This window comes from Camelus ferus, chromosome 11, assembly GCF_009834535.1.
Source record: "Camelus ferus isolate YT-003-E chromosome 11, BCGSAC_Cfer_1.0, whole genome shotgun sequence".
NCBI lineage: Eukaryota > Metazoa > Chordata > Mammalia > Artiodactyla > Camelidae > Camelus > Camelus ferus.
In genome coordinates this window covers 61,776,856-61,800,074 of record NC_045706.1, presented here as the reverse complement: position 1 = coordinate 61,800,074, position 23,219 = coordinate 61,776,856, and the positions used below count along the sequence as shown (strand labels likewise).

At 45.2% G+C, this 23,219-nt stretch overlaps 1 protein-coding gene and 1 long non-coding RNA gene across 3 annotated transcripts in view; one reads left to right on the top strand and one right to left on the bottom strand.

The window, feature by feature from the left end:
* Positions 1–215: 215 nt before the first annotated feature.
* On the bottom strand, positions 216–5,180 carry LOC116667235. Its single transcript, XR_004324050.1, has 2 exons — positions 4,229–5,180; positions 216–2,529 (listed from the first exon to the last, which is right to left on the bottom strand). It is a non-coding gene; the product is annotated as an uncharacterized LOC116667235 (long non-coding RNA).
* Positions 5,181–15,411: 10,231 nt separating this feature from the next.
* The window catches only part of ERCC6 (ERCC excision repair 6, chromatin remodeling factor), a 70,185-nt gene continuing 62,377 nt past the window's right edge, over positions 15,412–23,219 (top strand). For both annotated transcript variants that reach the window (XM_032491678.1, XM_032491677.1), the window contains exons 1-3: positions 15,412–15,524; positions 20,243–20,678; positions 22,662–22,782. In XM_032491678.1, the coding sequence (XP_032347569.1) occupies positions 20,257–20,678; positions 22,662–22,782 (543 nt within the window). In that variant the 5' untranslated portion in view covers positions 15,412–15,524; positions 20,243–20,256. The remainder of the gene's footprint in view (positions 15,525–20,242; positions 20,679–22,661; positions 22,783–23,219) is intronic.

The window sequence follows — 23,219 nt, the reverse complement described above, 5'->3', positions numbered from 1 at the left end:
TAGATTGACCCCCTTTATCTTTATGAAATGACCTTTTTCAACCCTGATATTGTTTTTGCTCTGAAATCTTCCTTGTCTGATGTTGACACGCACTGTAGCTTTTTTTCACTAGTGTTGGCTATGTATGGCATGTTTTCTTTTTTCCACCCTGATATTTAATGTATTTCTGTCTTTATATTTAAAGTGCATTTCTTTTGGGCAGAATGTAGTTTTAGTTTTTTTTTTAAATCCAGTCTGACAATCTCTGTCTTTTAATTGGATGTTTAAACCATGTACATTTAATATGATTTTTGATATGGTTAAGTTCAAGTCTATCATTCTATTTGTTTTCTAAATACCCTGTCTGTTCTTTGTTCCCTTTTAATTCATTTCATGCCCTCTTTGGATTGAATGCTTTCTAATATTCAGTTTTATCTTCTCTGTTGGCCTATTAGCTCTTTGTTTTGTTACTTAGTAGTTGCTCTAGGGTTTATAATATATATAATTTATCAGTCTATCTTCAAGTGGTATTAAATTTTTTCACATCAAGTGGTAGTTTTCAACTGGGAGCAGTTTGTCCTCCAGAGGACAATCAGGAAGATCTAGAGACTAGAGACCAATAATGGATAAAGGACAGGGATGCTGCTAAAAATCCTACAATGCACAGAACCACCACTCACGATGAAAAATTATGCAGCCCAAAATGTTAACAATGGTTGAGAAATCCTGACATAAATCATAAGAACCTTATAATAGCATACTTTTCTCCTAGCTTTTATGCTATTTTCATACACTTTACTTTTATATATATTATAAATATAATATATTGTCCTTATTTTTGTTTAAACGGTTGTCTTTTAAATCAACTTAAATGATCATTTTAAAAGTTTATACTCCCTCATACAGTTACCATTTTTGTTTTTCTTTGTTCTTTGTATAGATCCAGATCTCTATCTGGTATTGTTTTACTTCTGTATGATTTCCTTTAACATTTCTTTTCTTTTCTTTTTTTTTTTACCTTTAACATTTCTTATATTGCAGGTCTGTTCATGATAAATTCTTTCAGCTTTCATATGTCAGAAAAAGTCTTTCACTTTTATTTTTCAGTTTTTTTCTTGGGGGGGGATGTAGAAATCTAGATTGGTTTTTTTTCTATCAGTACTCTAAGATGTTGCTCCACTGTGCTCCTGGTTGCATTGTTCTCAAAAAGAAATCTGTAGTCATCTTTATTTCTCTGTGTATAACATGCCCTTTTCCTCTGGCTTCTTTTAAGATTTTCTCTTTATTGCTGGTTTTGAGCAATTTGATTATGATAAAACTTGGTGTAGTTTTCTTCATCTTTCTTGTGCTTTGGGTTTGTTAAGTTTCATGGATCTGTGGGCTCATAGTTCAAGTTTGGAAAATTTTCAGCCATTATTTCTCAAATATTTTTCTGCTCATTCTTTTCAGGGAATCTAATCACACACATATTAGGCTGCTTAAAGTTGTCCTACAACTCACTGGTGCTCTTTTCATTTTAAAATTCATTTTCTCTGTTTCATTTTGGATAATTTTATTACAATGTTTACAAATTCATTAATCTTCTATGCAATGTCTAGTTCTCCATTGATCCCATCTATTTTCCTTTTCATACACTTGTAGTTTTCATCTCAGGAATTTAACTTGGGTCTTTTTTTTTTTTTAAATATAACTTTCTTTTCCTCATTATGGATCATGTTTTCCTGCCTCTTTGAATGCCTGATAACCTTTGATTGGATGTCAGACATTCTAAGTTTACCTTGTTAAGTGCTGAATGTTTTCTATTATAAATCTTCCTGAGCTTTGTTCTGGGATGCAGTTAATTTACTTGGAGACAATTTGATTCTTTTCTTGGAGACAGTTTGATTCTCTTAAGTTTTGATTTATGGTTTGTTTGGTGGGTTTGGAGCAGTGCCCAGTCTCAGGTTAATTATTTTGCACTATTGAGGCAAGTTTTTCCTGAGCACTTCTATTGTGAATTACGAGGTTTTCCAGTTGCCTGGTAGGAACAGGCACTTTTCCAACTACCGTGTGAGCATTGGGCATTGTTCCCCTAATAGTCTTGGATGGCTCCTTTCCCAGACCTGGGTAATTTCCTTACACAAATGTGCTGGTCAGTAATCTGCTAAATACTCAAGGGGGACTCCCTGTAAGTCTCTGTAATTCTCTCTCCTCTCTGGTAGAACTCTAGCTGTCTTGGTTGGCCCAGACTCTCAGCTCCATGTTCTCAAATCAGAGAATCTTCTGGTTCTGTTGGGTTCTCTGTGTACTGTGGGCTAGAAACTCTCTCCAGGAGGTAAGCCAAGGCAATTGTAGGGCTCATCTCAAATTTTTTTCTATTTCTCAGGAATCCCTGTATTTCATTATCTGGTGTCCAATGTGTTGAAGTCCATTGTTTCATATGCTATGATTGGATTTCTGGTTGTTCCATGTAGGAGGGTAAACATGGTCCTCATTATGTCCTCTCAAAATCTGATTTTGTTTTATTCTAATTTCTCATTATTTCTGACTTCTTAGCATCAAGCACAGAACCTGGAATAGAGCAAGTGATCAATAAAGTTTATTGGATGGGCAGGTGGGTGGATGGATGGTGTATAGGTTAGTGAATACCTGGATGACTAAAGGCAGAATATAGTCCAACTGAGTTGCCAGGTTCAGCACAGGGTAACAAAGCTGAGACCCAAGGACTGGAGAGAGATGAAAGGACACTGGATAGTCACTAGAGTGCAGTGCAATGATGGAGAAAAAGCTGACCCAGAGCAAGTCAGAGAGCTGGCACTGGCATGAGAAACAGCCAGAGTAGCTCGGTGATATTCAACAAAGAAGCAAGTCATGGCAGCCAGGCCATGAGAGTGTAGGGGATGTGACATTCTGAAGCGGTAGGGCTGTTTCTGAAATTTCAAGATTTGTTCCACAGGCATCCCTGTGCTTCCTCCCAGGGTGATAATTAGGTTAGCATCAGCAAGAGGGATCAACACCCAGCTACTAATTCTTCTCTCTGGGCCTTGGTCCTAATAAACAGATCAGATACAGGGCCAGCTTAGTGTCCATGAGAATCCAAACTAATACACACAGTCTATTGTTTGTTTTGTTTTGTTTTATGTACTATAGGGAATAAAACACGGGATCTTGTTTAACCTCGTAGAGTTGTATCTGTAGTGTCAAATTTTAAAAGCCAATAGTCCTTTGAAAAAGAAGGATAAGGAGAGAGAGAAATTGTAAAAGACGAGAGAGACTTAGGGAGAAACATCTGATACAGTATTTTACGTAGAAATTTGATTTTCAAAAGGTTAATCTATTCTGACTCGACGATCTCTGACTTTCATTTGTGTGTGCACATGCTCGCTCTCTCTCTCTCTCTCTCACACACACACACACACACACACATAGTCAAGACCTAAAGCTCATGGGTCCATTACACTGAAACTCTCCTTTCGCCCAATCATCACTATGATTGCTACTGGACTTCACGAAGGAAATAGTGCTGTCTCTGCTCCTGCTCCACTATTTCCACCCTAAACTCTCTTGGACAAGAATAGTCACCCACTTCTCTTCCACCCACCCAACCCCCACCCCACTACCACCATCTACTCCTAACATGCAGGCAGACAGGAGAGTTCTGAAAACTGAAATCTGGTATCCTTCTCTTACTAAAAACCAGTTGGTAGTTTTCCTGTTACAACTAGAATAAAATTTAAACAGAGACGAGCCTGTAGCTCACAAGACCCCACACGACCCATCCCTGCCCACGTCTTGGATTCACATCAGCCCTGCTCCCCTTCACGTTCTCCACTCGCTGCCCCTTCTGTTCATTGAATATGTGGAAGTCAGCGAACTTTCCTCTCTCCTTGCACCTCACTCTAGATTTTCCCACATCTGGTTTCCGCTGGGTCATCAGGCCTCATCTCACAGATCTTCTCCTCAGAGCGGCCCTCCCTGTCTGCACTATCCAAGGCCCCTCCTGTCTGTCCAGCCACTGTCTCTCTGTCACGTGGACTTCCGGTATGGCATGTACCACTGCCTGATGTTACTGCATTTATTTATTTGGTTACTCATTTGTTATTTGTCTTTCTTTTTCTGCCTAAGTATCAGCTCCAGGAGAGCTGAGATTGTTTCTTTGTTATTTGCTGTTGTATCCTCATTGCCAAGAACAGTGCAGGCATATAGCAGGCACAGTAAATATTCACTAAGGGAGTGATGGCTAAGGAAACCAAGGCTCCAGGATACTCACTTGCCAGGATGCACATTGAGTGACTGAACCAGGACATCGGGCCAGGCATGTTGCTGTAATGCTCCAAAGCTCGTGGCCTTTCGTGCCCTCAATGGCTGTCATGAGCAACAGTCCCAGAAACCTCTCCTCTGGTTTCATGCATGGATAGGGAGCATGCCCATGGCTTAAGAAAGAGGGCTAGATCTGATGCTCCTGCTGAGGACTTCCAGGATCAGTCACTTAGGGGAGGAGGGGGACTGTGCCCCAGGACATTGGATGCTGCAGCTGAGTTTGTGGAAGCCAGGCAGCCGGCTGCAAGCAGCAGAGCTGGCAGCGTGTGCAGTGGGTTGGGTACCATCACTGGTGCGATGTGCTGCTGTCTCTGCAGGGAGGATGCTGCTCCCATAGAACCGGGCTGTGCACAGTGGAGGGGCCTGGGTGTTCTTTCAGGAGGCTCTAACCACAGAGGAACTCCTGGGGCTCTTGGAGCATGCTGTCCACCATCTAAATGGAATCAGTCAAGAAGAAAGGTAGAGTTTAGCTTTGGGGATGTTTAAAGAAATCTCTCGAAACTATGAAGTCCATGGGGAGAAAGTATGGTCCACAGGCTGTGGTCTGGTTTGCCACATAACCATAATTCCCTGAGGAAGAGGTCTGGCGTTTTGACAGCTAAGGGTAACAGGGGTGGGGACGACTGGGACACTGAGTAAAATGTGCCACCTTCTCAAAGGGACTGTGATTTATGAGGACAGCACCATGGTCCTCAGCCTGTCCTTCACTGAGTCTGGGGATGATAATCAGGGCTGGGAAGAGAGAAGGACAAGAAGAAATTTTCAGGCTCAAAGGAAATAAAGGCTGGGTGCAAATGCACAGCAGAAAGGAGGGGCTCATTCTAGGCGAAGCCTGGCCCGTGAGGTCTAGTGACCAATGTAGATGGAGGCTCGGTAGCACAGGTGGACACAAGGCCACTCCGTTCTTCTACCAGGCCTGGAAAGGCCTGCTTGCAGCCAGCTGCCTGGCTTCCACAAACTTGGCTGCAGCATCCAATGTCCTCGGCATTCAGCCCCCCTCCTCCCCTAAGTGACTGATCCTGGAAGTCCTCAGTAGAGGACCTTCCGAATCTTCCTTCTGGAGGTCCTGCTCCATGGAGGTCCTGTCCTGGCTGTTCTCTGTGCCCCTTCTTTCCCCCATCTCTCAGAAGATTTTGCTGCACCCCAGGAAATCCTGATGGGTGGTTTGTTTGAACGGAAACACAGCTTCCCTGAGAGCTTCATTTAACTAGAAGGATGTGGGTTCCTGGGGGGCAGAAGATGCATGAGCCCCCAAAACTTCATTTATCTCCATCCTAGCACCCCATCCCATGTCTCCACAGAAGCAGTCCCACGCAGACCCAGAAACCCCAATGCAGCCATTTTTCTCTCACTCCCGCTCTGCGAGGCTGATGTGCTGAAGAACTGCTCACACCGGGCACTTGGGCTGCCCCATTTCGCTTCTTCTGAGAATGCATGGATCTGACAGTCCACACCTTGTAGTTTTCAGGTTTTATGATGTCAAAGATGACTCATTAGGTTGACGCTAGCTTTACTGATTAATCTTACTTATGCACGTGTCTTGTTTTTCCCTGAAGGCTTGCTGCGAGCATTTATTTCTGCTACACTAGGAACAAAATCGCAGGCAGGTCTCAGGAGCATGGCATAATGCAGACACCATCTCTTTGGCCCTCCACATTAATTTCCTTCAAATGACACCAAGGGGCCAATATGTTGCACACATACCTTCGCTTTGATGAAATTTTTGCTTTCATTTCTAATCCTTCCTGTAAAAAGCTCTGGGTTGGGTTTGCTTAGACCTTTTGGGCAGGGAATTGATCTCTTCCAACTCATTTCCAAATTGCTTCCACTTTGGAATCTTGCTTAGCCCGGCATTTTCTCTCTGGGACCAAAGGCCTCGATTGTCATCAGTCAGAAAACAGCACACACCATGCATGCTACAACTCCCAACCCTCATGCCCAATAAGGATTAAAAAAGTGTTTTTTTTTTTTTTAATTAAAGCTGTGATTCCCAAACCACTCGTTGTTTGAGAGCATTTTGCATTCTTTTCTTGAACATTGTTTTGTTAAGCTGGGATTTTTCCTGGGACCTTTGCTGATTTCTGTACCTTTGTTCCTCCATCCCTACCTCTATTGCTTCTGTATTGACTGGGGCTAGAACAGCCAGCTACAAATACAACACTACATTCCTCCAGCGGGAAAAATGTAACAGTGTAACTTTATGTAAGATGTTACCACTGGACCCCACAATAGTTATTCTGATGGGCAAAACAGGCCAAGCTGAGGGCAGTAACAGGAAGTAGAGATAAATGAAGGAAAGGAAATGTTGGCTAAGCCTGGGGTGGGGGAGAGGTACATGAGGATGAGGATGAAGGAGGAAAGGAGGCTTCCCAAGGGGTGAGGAATCAGAAGTGCCTCCCCTGGTCTGGAGGTCCCGGAGGCCACCTCTCACCACGCGTCAGGCCCCATGGAGCTAGGGAGACAGTCCTGTCCCTCCTGGGGATTCCAGTTCTGGGGATCTGAGGGGGGCCTGGGAATCTGTGTTTAATAAGCACACCCATGAGGCGGATGCAGGTGGACCTCAGACTATGCTCTGAGAAGCACTGTTCCAAGCTAAGAAGAGGGTGCTAGACCCAGGGAGGTAGAAGGAAACTCTCCGACAGACCCTTCCGGGACCTCATGTGCCAGCCTCCCATGCATTTCATAAACCCCAAACCAAATCGCATCTGAGGCATTGTGTTATTGTGTTAGGCAGGGAGGATATGGAGGTACATATCCTCAGGCTGTGTAAGAATGGGACACGTACACAAGCCTTATAACACAGTGTGAGGCATCTTCATGCTGATAGAGCATCATACTATAGCTTAAAAATATTTGTGGAGCACGGGAGAAACCACTAATCAACTGAAAAAACAAATGTCATGTTAATATTCACTTGATGTTTCTTAAAATCTGGTTTTTAAAATAACTAAAGTGTCGGTGGCAGATGGGGATGTGGTATGGAGCCTCATTGTAGGTGAACTGCAATGCAGGCCCTCAGGATTGTGGAGTAAAGCCCTGCCATCCTCCACAGATAACTCCTCTGCCTTTTGAGAAGCAGCTCTTGGCCAGTCACTGGATTTTAGTAGAGACGGAACACTTCACCACAGGCCACCAAGTTGCCATGTGACCTGGGATGCCCATTATGAACTGAGTGTTATCTGACCTACCAAGCCATGCCGTTAGGTGGGCACAGCCACGTTCCATCGTAACGTCCAGAAGTGGTCCAAAAGCCCACTGGTCCCCATCCTGCTGCACTGCCTTCTCTCTCCCAGCCTGCACCTGTGGCCTCTTGAGGAGTTCCTTAGGACCAGCTGACAGAAGAGGAGAAGACTCTGGACTGGTTTACTGAAGGTTCTGCACGATATGCAGTCACCACCCAAAAGTGGAACAGCCAGGGTACTGCAGCCCCCCTGTGGGACAGCCCTGAAGGACAGAGGTAAAGGAGAAGCCCACCAGTGGGGAGAAGTTCAAGCAGTACATCTGCTTGTTCACCTTTCTTGGAAGAAGAAATGACCAGACATGTGATTGTGTACCAATTCCGTGGCTATAGCACATGGTTTGGCTGGATGATCAGGGACTTGGAAGGAGCATGTTTGGAAAACAGGAATTTGGGGAAAAGATATGCAGATACTCCTCTCCAAATGGGCAAAAAAATGAAGATATTTGCATCCCATGGGAACGCTCACCAAAGGGTGACCTCAGCAGAGGAGGACTGTAATAATCAAGCGGACAGGATGGCTTGTTCTGTGTGTACCAGTCATCCTCTTTCCCAGACACTCCTGTGATCACCCAATGGGCCCATAAACAAAATAGCCATGGTGGCAGGGACGTGTGGGGTCAGTAACACGGACTTCCACTCACCAAGGCTGACCTGGCTATAACCAGCACTGAGGGCCCGAGGGCCCAGTCGGCTAGCAGCAGAGACCAACACTGAGTCCCCAGCGTGGCACCATTTCCCAGGGTGATCAGCCAGCTACCTAGCGGCAGGTTGATTACACTGGACTGCCTCCATCGTGGAATAGGCAGCATTGACCTTGCTGGAAAACACTTTATCTGGATATGAATCTGCTTTCCCGGCACGCAATGCCTCTGCCAAAACTGTCTGTGAACTCATGGAATACCTTATTTACTGTCGCGGTATTCCACACAGCAGTGCTTCTGATTAAGGAACTCACTTCATGGCATCAGAAGTGTGGCAAAGAACCCAAGCTCATCGAATTCACTGACGCCACCATTCTGAAGCAGCTGGCTTGGCAGAATGGTGGAACGGCCTTTTGAAGACTCGGTTACAGTGCCAGGTAGGTGGCAATACTTTGCAGGGCTGGGGCAAGGTTCTCCGGAAGCCTGTATATGCTGGACAATCAGTGTCTAGTATATGATGCTGTTTCTTCCACAGCCAGGATTCACAGGTTCAGAAATTAAGAGGCAGAAATGGAAGTGGCACCATTATTACCCCTCGTGACCCACTAGCAAATTTTTGGCTTCCTGTTCCCTTGACTTTGTGCACTGTTGGCCTAGAGGTGTTAGTTCTAGAGGGAGAAGTGTTTCCACCTGGAGACCCAATAATGATTCTACTGAACTGGAGGTTAAGACTGCCATCTGGCCGCTTTGGGCTCCACATGCTTCTGAGTCAACAACCAAAGAAGAGAGTTATTGTATTGGCTGGGATGATTGATCTTAACTACCAAGGGGAAATTGGACTACTCCACAGTGGAGGTGAGGGACTATGTCTGGAGTACAGGTAATCTCTTAGGATATCTTAGAATGAGAACTGTAACTGTCATGAGTATTTCCTCCTTATTTTACTATGGGTATGCTTGTGTTTGTAATATTATACATATTATAATTTATATACAATATGTATGTATATAAATATATATATATATGTTTAAATGTGGTAGCACGTGCAGCTGGAGGTGATTCCAACAGCTTACTTGGTTGGTTGACTGAAACCTGGACTCAACGCTGGCCTACATTCAGTAAGATTCAGATGCTAGAGGTGTCCTGGCATGATACAAAGAATGGAATTCAAAGGCTAGGGAGGTAAGAATATTGGACTAGATTTATCATGTGCAACCTGCACATCTACACCCATACCCTAGCTTACTGACTTTCCAGAAGGCCAGAAGACACTCTCTTAACTAAGGCATTGAGAATACATTAGTGAGCAGAGCTCCTGCACCCCTGCAACAGCTCTGTGGTTGCTTTCTCTGTAGGTCAGATATGATGGTAGGGGATGCGTTCATTGAGATGGACTCTCTGGTTTCACGCAGGGATGAAGTCCTAAAGTAGCAGAGGCTACGACTTTGTCAAAGACACGTCTCCTGTGGCGGGATGCAGGGATGGGCAGGCAATCGGAATGCCTTGACCAACATTTGACAAAACATCGCAGTGGCTCAACTGACAATATTATGCTGGTCAGATCCGATGAGCAGGAAGTAACAAGTTCTCTAAATACCTTCGTAAGGTAAGAGAGGGTGAGAGAGAAAACCATTCCTGGTACCAATTCTGTATCAGTTAGGGATCAAACAGGAGTGAGAAATCACATATTAATTTGAATATAGACAGTTTAATATAAAATTTATTAACCAACGTAGGGGAATGGAATAATAAGGGATTGGGTAGTAAAAATTAAAGAACTCTAAAGAACACAGGAATAGCAGACTTAAGGAATAGCCATTCTTCTAGGGCAGAGATAATGCACCCAAGGAAATGGTCCCCTAGGGATGGAAATCATGTGATGTAGCAGGGGCCTTCCTTCTGGTGACCTGCTCTCTCCTTCAGTCAATGGGCTGAAGAGCCATAAATTGGCTCAGGTCCAGAAACTGGGCAGAAGATTATGTTATATGCTGATGTTTGTGTTCCACCCAATTCACATGCTGAAGCCGTAACCTTCAATGTGGTGCTATTTGGAGAAGGGGCCTTTGGGAACTAATTATAGTTAGGTGAGGTCATGAGGGTGGGGCCCTCATGATGGGATTAGTGCCCTTATAAGAAGAGACACAGAGAGCTTGTTCCCTCTTTCCCCACATGCACACAGAGAAGAGATCATGGGAGCACACAGTGAGATGGCAGCCAAGAGGAGAGGTTTCAGAGTGAAACTTACCATGCTTGACCTTGATCTTTGACTTCCCAACCTCCAGAATGGTGAGAAATAAATTTCTATTCCATTAAGCCACCTAGCCAATGGTTTTGTTATTGCAGCCTGAACTGACAAGAGACAAATTTTGTTTTAGTTGGCTTAGCACTCATCTGGCCAGGTTATACTGTGACTTGACCCCGGTCATTAGTCTGGTGATTAGCAGAGGAGGTAACAGGGAGATCCTGAGGAGGTGTGTGTTGTCTTGTAAAGCATAGACCTACCCTGTCTTTAAGCAAGGTGGGGGAAGGTCCTGGACTCTAATAAGGAGGCGAATACTTCTGAAGACTCAGAGAGTGCAGAGGGACATGGTCTCAAAGTTCTCAAATGCATCAACCCAGATGTCTCCATCCCTAACATCAGGGTCTCACTCCTTCTCATCCCTGGCTCTGACCATGGCATAGGAGACTTGCTGGGGAGGAGAATTCAACCTTGCTTGGAGTTCTACTACTTTTATAGTTAACTCCTGGGCTTGATTTCAGCTTTTGCTGCAAGAGATGAGAATCTACGTCGCTAAGAAGGCTCTCTAACTTTCACACTATGCCTTTAATCGATTATTTATCACCTTCAGCCCTTCTTTGCCTTTCTTTCACTGGGCATCAATAGTAAAGGCCAGTCAATTTCATTGTTTTTATGGTCAATACCTCTCTTGAACTTCTCAGAAGCCTGAGACATTGCACCTGTAATATTGTTTTACTGCTGTCCCTTTCTGTGCATGACTGGTGTAAGTTTTGAGAATTGCCCTGCTTCAGCATGCTAAGGGCCGTCTACCCCACCCTTACCCCAGTTATGGGGTCCTCACTTGTCGGCCAGTGGGTGATACAGCCCTAAAACCCCATTGCAGAATCTGCTTCCTTGAACCACTCCTGACTCCAGCTGTTTCAGGTCACGATCCCTGAGGAAGAGACTCTCAGGCTGAAGAAGTTTATCAAGGAGTGCTCTTGGTAAGAGCACAGTGTGGAAGTGGGGGAAGCAGGACTGGGCAGAGAAAGGAAGTTCAACTGGAATGCAAGAAACTAACCCTTTCGGCGTGCTGGAGTTAGGCTGTTTTCAACTGTGCATGGTGGCTGCTCTTTGGATCGCTACATCCATCAGCCATTAGAGGGCAGGTAACTTTGGACAAGGTGGCTCCTGTTAGCTAAGGACAGTTTTCGTGGAAGGATCACAGACCCACCCTGTGGTTATTTTCCCTGTCCCCAAAGGCGCAGTTGGAAGGTACATACTTGATAGTTGACCGAAGTCCCACAGCAGTCCCTTGGCCTGTGGGGGTAAGAGCTGTCACAACAGGGGAGGCCACGTAGGAGTTTCTAGAACTGCTCTTCCTCATCCCCAGGCAAGACAGTAAATCAGAACCAATACTGCATCCTAGGGGAAATGAAAAAATGCAGCATCCTCCTGCTTCAATCTGGAGGGCTATCCCGGTTCCAAAGTTCCCCATGGGCTGAGTCAAGGCCTCTGTCAAAAATTACACTGAAGTCCAATTTTCCCCTATGCCCAGTCTTGCTTCCCTCAGTCCCCTTAAATCTCTGCACACAAGTCTCTGCTTTAGTGCCTGTTTGCTCTGGGACCCAACCTAAGACACGGCCCATGACATGACTGAGAAAAGCAGTTTGTAAAACCGCATTCATTGTGAAATTCGTCTACACAAAGCGGCAAAGAGGTAACAGTTAAGAACACAAGCTTCCGGAGTCCAACTGCCTCAGCTCCCATCCAGGCTCTGCTACTTACAGCAGGGTGATCCCGGGAAATTCGTTCTGTTTCTCTGGGCCACAGTGAATTGACAGTAAAATGGTGACAAGAATTGTACTTATATTCTTATGTGTTGCAAGGATTAAATAAGTTACAACGTGTAATGCATTCTGCACAGCACTCAGCCACAACAAGCCCTCCATTAAAATTAGTTATTATGTCAAGGGATTCACCACCATCTTGCATAGATCCATGAAGGATGTAAACCAGAGTTGACAATGGTTGTCAGTGTTAGGACTTCTGGGGTTTTATTACTATCTTATAGTAGTGAATTTTCTATAACAAGGCTGTGCTGTCTTTACACACACACACACACATGAAAAAACATTTTAAAGAGAACTTACCACTGATATTTGTACCTTGTCAATATGGTGGCACCAGGCTGACTCTCCCCCTCTTCTTGGACCATCCATCTTCCCCGGCCTCTGGGTTCTGTCTGGGCCCCTGGGCTGCACTTTCTTCTCTGTTAGGCCTTGGCTTCAGCTCCTCCCAGGTGCTGCTCCTCAGATCACCCTCCAAATACCCCACCCTGTTGTCCTCAGGAAAACAGTGCCTGCTCGTATTAATGTCATATTGCTGCACAACAGATTACACACAAACCTAGCAGTTTAAAGCAGCACTGTTTAACAGCTCCCAGCTTTGTAGGTCAAAAGCCCAGCGTAGCCAGAATGGAAGACGGCATGACTGTTGGGAGTATCACAGGCTGGAATCAAGGGTCAGCAGGACTGAGTTCTCAATGATTTTCATACTCAACACGTTGGCATGAACAGGGGTCCTCAAACGCATCTGATCCAATGCACTCATTTCTGTAATGAATACTTCTTAACACTCCCTACGCACTTGCACGCAGTTTTTTGAAATCAGTATAATGCCCTGGCTGCATAAAATAAAAGGGAAGTAGTTCATAATAAAATAATATTCATTTCAACATGTAAATGCTTGGGCAGGCCTCCACTCTGGGACAAAATGAACTGTAAGATCCTTGTATCTGTGTGTGGACTCACCTTGAAAGTGACAAGCTATGGCTGAGGCTGATGCAAGTCTCACATCATACTGGTGGATGCTGGGAGGAGGGTTGGCATGGGGCATGGGACTTTTGAAAGGTCCCAACAAAGTCCCAGCTTATCTCGCTCACACGGTAGTTGCATGTCTGGAAGATTCCTCAGTCAAACTGTGCCAAAAGGACTCGGCGTTTACATGGAGTTCAGGTCTAGGCCCAAACAGTCATAAACAGTTACCTACGTGAATATCTGGGAGAACATCTGAAAGTCAAGTAGGCTGTACAATGCTTCTTCCTTTCGTATCCGACACATTGAGAAAGTCAGAATTCCAGACCCCCGCCCGCTAACACCCTACAGTGCAGCCTCCTCATTGCGTCCCCTGCTCCCTTCCCTGAGGACCAGGACATCAAAGTACACCAAGGATACACAGGAATGGACATCCTGTGTACCACTCTCCCCCTGTTCCCTTTTCTTGGGAAGGGTCAGAAAACTGGAACAGTTCCTGTGCAATTAATTAATAAGATATACTAAAATGGGGATTCCACCCATTTGTAAATTGCACCCGGGGTGGAGGAACTCCCTGCGGCCTCGTTTCTGCTGGCTCTTCTCTTCTGCTAAAACATATCATGCACCGTGTGACATTTTCATTATTTACTGCTCTGAGGCTCAGAGAGTAAGATGGCCAGGCTGGTCTCCACTCACTCGTTCATTAGTTTTAATTAAACCCTCTAATTTTATTTATGCTGCCACACAAACTGATTAACAGTTTGTCAGCTAAGAGCAGGAAGTCTTAAAAAACATCTTGAGGAATCTGTGAGTCCCTAAACACAGCCCTCATAGAAATGAGGGCGGTTGCGGGTAGGGGCTCATGCCAGACTACAGGGGGCATATTTTTAAAGCTCCATCACTTGGAACCACCTTAGAACAGCTGATGGCTCTGAGATCTGTGGTCCCCAATGGGTCGATGAATTGAGAGGCAGCATCTGGACCTCTTTATCTGAAGTGCTTGACAGTCCTCGTGCTCTGGAGGGGGGAGTATGAAGTGGAGCTGAGGAACAGTCTTTACTTTTTGGTCACATCTCTACCATGGCCTCCTTCTCAAAACAGTGGGGAACCACCATATATCCGGGAGAAACTGTTTTCATTTTCAAGCATGAAAACTAGTATCTTAACAATGCATTACTATTTTCAATATTTTACACAAGAGATCACTAGAATTCTTCATTCCTTTTTAAAAACAAGTTACATTTTTATGTGAGATGGCTCCAGGCTTAAGCAGATGGGCCCTGCTAACAGGAGAGATACAGTGGTATGACTGAGCATTACCAAGTACAAGTACACTTCCCAACCCCCTTTTCCTATTGTCCAACTTCAGGCTTCAAAATGAGGAAGACATGTCCTTACCCAGGCCCCAAAGATCCTTCCCACAGTAACTGCCACTCCCAGAGGGCTTTCTTGCTCTGGCCCCTGGAAAATCCACCCTCTCCCAGAGCAGCAATCCCTGAGCTTAGAGGCTGCTGTTTGGCACACCCATCCTGGGCTGCTCCTTCTTCAGGGGAAGCTCAGTTTCCTTCCTCTGTTCTGAACCTGTGTGTGTGTGGACATTTTTGGTTCTTCAAATGCTCCAAGGTCAAAATCTCAGCTCCTTACCACTTTGGTCTGAAGACAAATATTAAATGACTGACTCACTAACACAATCAAGACATTCACGTACGCCCACTATGCACACACAGCACCCCGCACAGGTGTGTGTGTGTGAAGCGGAGAAGGGAACCAGGGTAAAAGGCCCTCTCCCTATCTCTGACAGGCTAACAGTCGTGCCAGATGACCAGGAAAGGCCACAGCATCAACCGTGAGCGGCTACTGAAATGTGAGGCGCTCAAGCCAGCTCCCTTCCCCAAGGTTACTTTCTCTTTAGGGTTCCCTGTTAATTGCAAGCACTTGATTTAGTACAGCACACTTGTACACGTACCTCTCTTTTTCTGGAAACATGCTTTGTAATTCTTATAACCGCCTTTCTAGAGGTATGAGTGAAGCGCTGGCCACAAGCCACAGGTCAGGAGCCGAGACAACATTCGCAGCTGTGACTCAAGCAGATAAGGAGGCGCTTCATCCTCTGCTTCAAACCACGTGGCCTGGCCCGCGGTTCAAAATAAACCGCAGCCGGCGCATGCGTCCTAGGCCCCAGCCGCGCAAGCCCGCCGGGTCATTTTTGGGGGCGGTGCTTACGGCGGGCAGACGGCGCACGCGCTGTGGCCGGTCCCAGACCGGGTTCCACGGCAGCTGACGGCGGCGGCTGCGTCTACGTTTCCGTACGGGTGGCCGCGCGGCCCTGGGTGAGTGTTCTGGCGGCCGGGTTGAACGTCGGGCGGGAGGTGTCTGGGGCCCGCCCGGGCTCCCCAGGAGGCCGCTGCCCCGCCCCGACTCCTGGCAGCCGGGAGGAAGCCGTCCGCCCGGGCGGCCGGGAGCCGGCCCGCTGGCCCGGCGCGCGCCTTGCGTGCCAGCGCACCTGCGGCCGGAAGTGACGATGCTGCGCGCTCACCTGGGGGGCCCGGGGGGCCCATCCTCTGGCTCCGCCGTGGGCCGGCGATCCAGCGACTGAGCATCAACTTCTCGGCTTTCTGTCCGGCCCCGCACGCAGGGTCATCTGGGCCCTGCTTGATCTCGATTAAAACACTGGAGTTGTCATTTGAAAGACAGAATCGGGGTAAATACGACTCAGGCACTTCAGACATTGATATAATCAGGTGGGTGCATGTGGAGGAGGATTGAGCAGTCCGCATAAAATTGCTGTAACAGAAGGATTTCCCACGTAGCATCCGTCTTCACTGCTGTCATCCTGTTCCAAGCTGCTGTCACTTTTCACCAGTATGTCCTCCCAGCATGTCCATGTTGCACCGTTTCCTCCAATCCGTTGTCCATACAGCAGCCCAAATGGACTTTTACAAATATAAGTTGGTTCATGCCATTGTCATCCTTTTAAAAACTCTTCAGTCACTCCGTTACACTTGGAGAAAAATCCAAGTTCATGCTTTCCCAGGCCCTGTGTGATCTGGCCTGTGCCTACCCCTCTGTCTTCACTTAACACCCCTTCTTCTCCCCAACAATACATGTATACAACCAGACCTCCAAACCAGAATCCCGCTCATCCCACAGAAGCCTCTGTGCTTCAAGGAGGACAATGAAGATATTGTTTTCTCAGATGATGAAGCCTTGCAGAGTGTTAGAAGATATTCTGTAGAATTTACACAATAAGTGGAGTCATTATCAGCTCCTTTAACTCTTATTATTCATGTGAAATAAAGTAAAAATTCCTCATTTATGCTCCAGCCTTCTTCCATTTTCCCAAACTCATCAGCTCTTACCAGCCTTAGAAATTAAACATGCTATTTCTTTGCAAAATGTTCACTTTTGGCCTGTTAACTCCAGTTCATCCTTCAGATACTGGCTCAGATACCACTTTATCAGAGAGGCCTCCCTGACCTCACACCTCCTACTTCCACAATGTCAATTAAGTTCCTTTGTTACTTTGTCATAAAGAGTCCTGCACTTCCTCTTACAGCAGTGACCACAGTTACATTTGTGTGTGTATAGTTTGTATATAAATACACATATTTACATATCCTAAAATATGTGCCTAAGCTCTATGGGGACAGAGACTAGTTAATGTAGTACATTGTTTGGTGTAACTGATTCTTAGTAAATATTTATTGAATGGATAATTTATTTCACTTCTGAACCTCCTGGTTTTCAACTCCTTTCCCCAGGAGACTTGCCCCTTGTTCCACAGTCATTTCCCAAGTGGCTTTTTGGCTTCCTCCCTCCCTCCCTTCTTTCCTTCCTTTCCTTAATCCCTCCTTCTCTCCCTCTTCCAGTCCCTTCTGTCTTTTTTTTTTTAAGCTACCCAGCTTGGACCCCAAAGTCAGTTACTTGAACTCTTCTCCTCCTCAGCATCTTCACCCAACACCTTCATGCCCCACACCGTTTTGTCCTACTGCTTCTGCTCTGAAGACCCCCATCGGTGTCATTTCCCCAGGACTGCGCATTACTGAAGGAGGAGATTGTACAGCCTTGGGGATTGTTGGCAATCCATGGTTTTAGGGGGCCAGCCTCAGGTAGACCCTCCACACCTCTCACCAGTGCTCCCCATCACCTTTTCTCTCCTACAGGTTATTTTTTCCAGATTATTCTTCTTCTCCAGCCCTCATCCCATCTTTGTCCCCTGACTCAGGAAATACCTGAACTTCCTACCTTACGGGATATTTTCTCTACGGTCCACTCCAGCTTCTCTTCTCTGAACTTACAAATTTAGGTACATCAGAAGCCATCCTTCTGCTGGAGTCAGAGAAAGATGTGCTGTGCCTTCTGTTTACGTCTGTACCTGATCTTTCCCTGCTGCTCTCTTGTACAACTTTCTGAGTAGGTTACCTGCCCGTTCCCTGTCAGCTATTGATTGTATCCTGTAGTTTTCTTGACCTAATTTGCCTCCCCAAGCCTACGGTGACATTATTATCCCAGCTATTTCCCTTCCATAGCCAAGCTCCTTCAGGGGATAGGCTACCCATTTGTGGCCTCCGTGTCCTCACCTACTCTCTTCTTAATTCACTACAGTCCAGCTTTTATCCCCATTGCTCAACTAAAACTTCTTACTAATTTTTTTTTGGGGGGGGTGATTAAGTTTATTTATTTATTTATGTTTAGAGGCAGTACTGGGGTTTGAACCCAGGACCTTGTGCATGCTAAGCATGCGCCTTACCACTTGAGCGATGTCCTCCCCCACCAACTAAAACTTCTTTTACTGAAATGATGAGTGACCTCATTTCCATCTACTTTCTAGTTTCTGTGTGAAGTTGCCATATTATTTTTTCACTTCTAACCATTCCCTGTTACTCGTTTTCTATCGTTAGAGGTTTTCTCTGAACAGGATTATTTTAACCTTGTCATTATACTACAATATTATTACTTAATATTTTTGATTGATTTAATTTCTTTTTTTTTTTTTTTTGGTAACTGAGAAAGACATTCTTGTATACAGACAAATAAGAACAATGAAACAGAATTGTTAAATTCCAGCTCGTATGAAGGCTGTGAGCCAGAATCCTGCTCTCTCTGTTGCAGGTGGAGACTAGCTAATGCTACAGCACCAAGCTGATCCTTTCTCCTGAAAATAATCAGAAGGGCCCCAAATGGAGGAACTTTCTTACTCTGCTGCACACTTTTAACCCGCTCAATGTGAGCCTCTTCTTAGCCTCTGAAAGGATCTCTGGTATCCGTGATAGCCCTGGGATCCCTGAGGCTGTTTACTCTGCCGAGACACCCACATCTTGTCCAGATTGTCTCTAGAGCCCAGATTTGCATTTCTGACTGCATGCAGGACACGTTCCTGGCAGCTCTCCACCAGCCCCTCTCCCGCTTTCCCATCTGCTTCCTTCTGATTCATATTTTTGTGACTGAAATCACCGGTGACTCAGTTGTCCAGACCAGACTTGTTATGTTAGACTCCTCTCTGAACCTTAATTCCTTTCCGCATGTGTTGAACACCTGTGTTTCAGGTCCTGGGTCACATGTTCAGAGCTTTAGTTCATCTATGTTCTTTGAACCCCTTTCCCAACGTGCTGTCCCTTTTCTCTGTGTTCACCTGGCTTCCTGTCTGTGCCTCTCCTGCCGACCTGCCCTGCTGGGTTATTACTGACCTACTTCTTCATCGGGGCAGGATGACACTGTGTTCTGGCATCTTTGTATCCCAGCACTTGGCCCCTGGGATCATTTCATTTAATGAGGAATGAGTGGGGCTTATTAGAGGAACTTGGGGTCACTTCATAGAGATAAAAGTTTTAGTGCTGAGAGAAACTAGTTTATTCATAGTTAAGTAGAAAGAAAGGCTGTCACTGGTTTTTTCTTTTCTTGTAATATAATTAAATGTATTAGATGGAGTTATACAGGCAAGATAGCAAACACATTTTCATTCAAGGAGTTTCTGATTATTGGGAGGAAGATGTGAAAGTTCCTTTCCATTCTTCCCTGTTCCTTCTGCTTCACTCTCGGAATTGTTGCAGATTTAATATGTATCTCTAGATCATTTTGAATGCATTCCAGATACACAGATGTGGATACACATTTTTTTTCAATATAAATGCCTTCATACTTTTACATTTTTCTTGGCTTTTGTATCAGTACCACTGAAAATACTTACTGCCTTTTTAAAACTGTTTAAAAACCATGTTACAATAAATATCCTTGTGTCTAGGTGAGTATTTCTCTGGAATAAATACCCAGTGATGTGCATTTTAAATCTTGATAGATACTGCGAAGTTGCCTTCCAAAAGAATTTTACTAATTTACACTCCTACCAGCATTGTATGAAGGTGGATCTTTCTTGCCTACACTGGATATTGTCAGTCTCTATGTTTTTGTCAGCTTGATGGCGAGAGATTTTATCATGCATTGAAATGGAGTTATTTTTGAGAATGCTTTAATGAATCTTCCTCAGAATCTGATTTGAGTGGTGCTATTTATTATCTCCAATTCAGAGTTTCTATTTGTTGGAGTAAATATTCCCCCAAAAGTTTCTAGTGTTAGATTTGTACAGAATCTCTTTCCTTCTATCACTAAATCTGTATGTTACCATTGATCGTGCCGCTAAATGTAGGTCATTTGTGCTGTAATGCAGTGAAGAGGCTAGGTTAGAAAGCAGCATGAAATGACTTCAGTTGATTTGGATGGAGACGATTCTGCGGGCATCACTTTTGGCTTCTGGCTGCCAGCTTTCTTAGCTGGCTCCCGCAGTGTCCTTTGTTAATGATACTGCATTTCTTCTTCTGATTTTTTTTTTCTGTTGTTGTTCTTAATTTTTCTTATTTATTGTCAAGAACTCAAGAAGATACAGGTTTTGCCCTTTTAAGAAAAATAATACTTGGAAGCTTGAGTGTATGTAATTGGAGAATAATTTCTTGATCTTTTGAGAAATCGGTCTGCTTTGAAGCATTTAAAAAACTATATAAATATCCATTCTGTATACCCAAAGGGCATCTTGAAAATTTTTTTTTCCTTTTAGGTGGTGTGTAGAGGATGTCGAATGAGAGAATCCCCCACTCAAGTCAAACTCAGGATCAAGCTGGTGTGCAGAGTCAGTATGTCTGTGAGAGTGAAGGCGTGACAGTCAAGCGGGAGAATGATGGTGATGCGGAGCTGGGGGAGAGCCTCCCTTCTTGTTCCTCTGCCAGTGGGCCATCCACTTCTGCCGAGGGGCGTCTGTCCGAAGTTCCGAGGCGAGGGCCAGGCCTGCTGCACATCGACAGACATCAGATCCAGGCAGTGGAGCCCAGTGCCCAGGCCCTGGAACTGCAGGGGTTGGGGGTGGATGTCTACGACCAGGACGTGCTGGAGCAAGGTGTGCTTCAGCAGGTGGGCAGCGCCATCCATGAGGCCGGCCGCGCGGCCCAGCTTGCGGACGCCGAGAAGGAGTATTGGTCAGTCCTGGACGACCTCACGTGAGTGTGCACCACCTTCTCTCTGACTGCAGAGTTTGTATTTACGTATGATGGGGAAATTCAGACAGTAGTTGTGATAGTGCAGACATTTGGGAGATTTATAGAACCTCTTAGTCGGAGGATGGAATCAATAAAGAGGGTCCTTGACCTTGTGTTTGAACCCCAGCCCTGACCCTCAGGAGCATTGTACACAGTAGTTAGCGTCTCAGTTCAGTTCCCGGCAGCCTGTGTATGTCCTGGAGAGGAGTGCTCTTCAAAGGGCCCCAGATCTCACAAGCTTGAGCCCAAAATGGTTCTCAGGAGAAGTGTTCCTAAAGTTCTGATGTGTCCTACTCAAGGTACCAGGAACACACCTGCCCCCTCACATTTCCCTCTGTCCTATAGTGTCTTTCCAGTTTCCTGTCCCTAAACTGAGTGCCAGTCTTCTGGTACCCCTTCAGGTTTGCGTTTCTAGAAATGGTGAGAAACAACTCCCTGCGTTTCCTTTCTTGTGTCCTACTTTTGACTCCGTAAGAAAGGGTGAAGTCCCGTGGAGACTGCATTTGCGTTTTAAGGGAGAAACAAATTGGGGCCATGTTGAGCATAACACATTGGTGGGGAAGGGGGACCCTGGACCTGGGCTAGAAGAGGGGTCAGAGGATTGAGCTCACTCTCCATTGCCAGGCTGCTCTCCCTTGGCTAGTGTTCTGGCAGTGTCAGGCAAGCAGGAAAGAGAGGGGGAGGACTGGATGAAGGGATGATGTGGTCTCAGGTGGGAGTGGCTGGGGGAGGGGAGAGGAGGGAGGAGCATGGAGCTGTTGGCTACCAGTGGGGGACGCTGTGGTGCAGGTGGCTGTTAGCACTTAAAGGACGTGTTTTCTGCTAACAGTTTTCTTGCGTGTTCTTTGGGCCTCTTGAGTAGCAAGTGTTCTCAGATAGTTGTAGTCTGACCTTCAGGTGTGAGGACCTCTGTTCCTTGTAATGAACACTCCTTTTACATTTGACCTTGGAAACGTGTCCACTGCTTGCCAAGCAGATAGAGCAGGGTGCTGCAGAGTCACAGGGCAGGTGAACACTAGGCAGGTGGTGACACGTGGTGCTGAGACCACCAGAAACTTGCTTTGATCACATCTTTTTTTCCTGAAATCCACAAAGGATACAAACAGAAAATTACACAAGGGTCAAGATTGAATTTGTGTTTTCCAAATTGAGAGTTGCAGTTCTGTGGTATCAGTTTTAGGAGCAATGTATTATAAATTGACTTTTTTTCTTCATACTACGGAGTGTAATACTATAGCAAGTAAGTCTTCTAGTCATGCAAAAGGAAAAGGTGGTCACAGATGCCTGACTTATGTAAGAAAATGTTGAAGTGTTTTCAGTACTTTTCCAAACTTTGGAAGACTTCCATAATGGGCTTTAAAAACCCATGTATGGGTTGTTGACAACTGGGCAGGCTGTGCATATTTGGGGTAAGGAATCTAAGGGAAATCTCTGTGCCTTCCTCTGAATTTTGCTGTGAACCTAAAACTGCTCTCAAAAATAAAGTCCTAAAAAAAAGTATATGCATTTTTTCATCTCAAAGGACAAGTTATTGCATGTTGTTTTTGCAGTCTCTTGAATAAAGTACACACTTAAAATGCTTGTAGAATGAATGAATCAGCCTGCAAGTGGAAATGGGCTGATTAAAATTAGCCAGATAAAGTAAAATACTTAACAGTCAGCTTAGACTTCTAACAACCCTTCAAGTTCTATTGGTGGCCAAAAACAATATATATTCTTTGATCTTTTACTTTCTTTGGTCTTTTAGTTTATAAGAGGTAAAAGGGACGTGTTTTTAGCATTTCTTTCTTCATTTTATACTGTAAAAAATATTACGGGTGGGTGGGAATAGCTCAGTGGTAGAGCATGTGCTTAGCATACACAATGTCCTGGGTTCAATCCCCAGGACCTCCATTTAAAAAAAAAGTTACAAGTGGAAAATAGACATTTTGTCTTATTTTTCAGGTCATGTACGACATCCCTAAGGCAAATCGATAAAATTATTGAACAACTTAGCCCTCAAGCTGCCACCAACAAAGACATCAGCAGGAAACTGGATTCCGTGAAACGACAGAAGTATAACAAGGTGACTCCAAGTAACACATGAACTCTTGCATTTTTGAAAAAGTCATTATTCGGGCTCATTGAATGTTTAGGAAATGCGTATTCTGAAAAGTACTTGAAAGACACGAAGCAAATTTATAATAGAAAATTTTGAGTTCCTTTTGTAGGTTTAATTTTTCAGCTGTTTCCCTTTAACATCCTCTGTTTAAAGAGGGTTTTTAAAAATACACATGCATGTGTACACATATGTGTGTAATTGAGAAAGACTTCCCTTTTTTGGCTTTGCGTGCCTTCTCGCCTGTGTGCTTTCATAGTCTTGTGTCACCGCTTTCTTGCACCCAGGGCGGGTCCCTGCTGGGCGTGCCGGCCTCTCGCTCAGTCTCCTCGTGGTGCAGGAACTTTCTCTTTTTTCTGCTTGGCACCTGCTCGCACTGACTGTCTGCACCGCGCTTCCTGCCG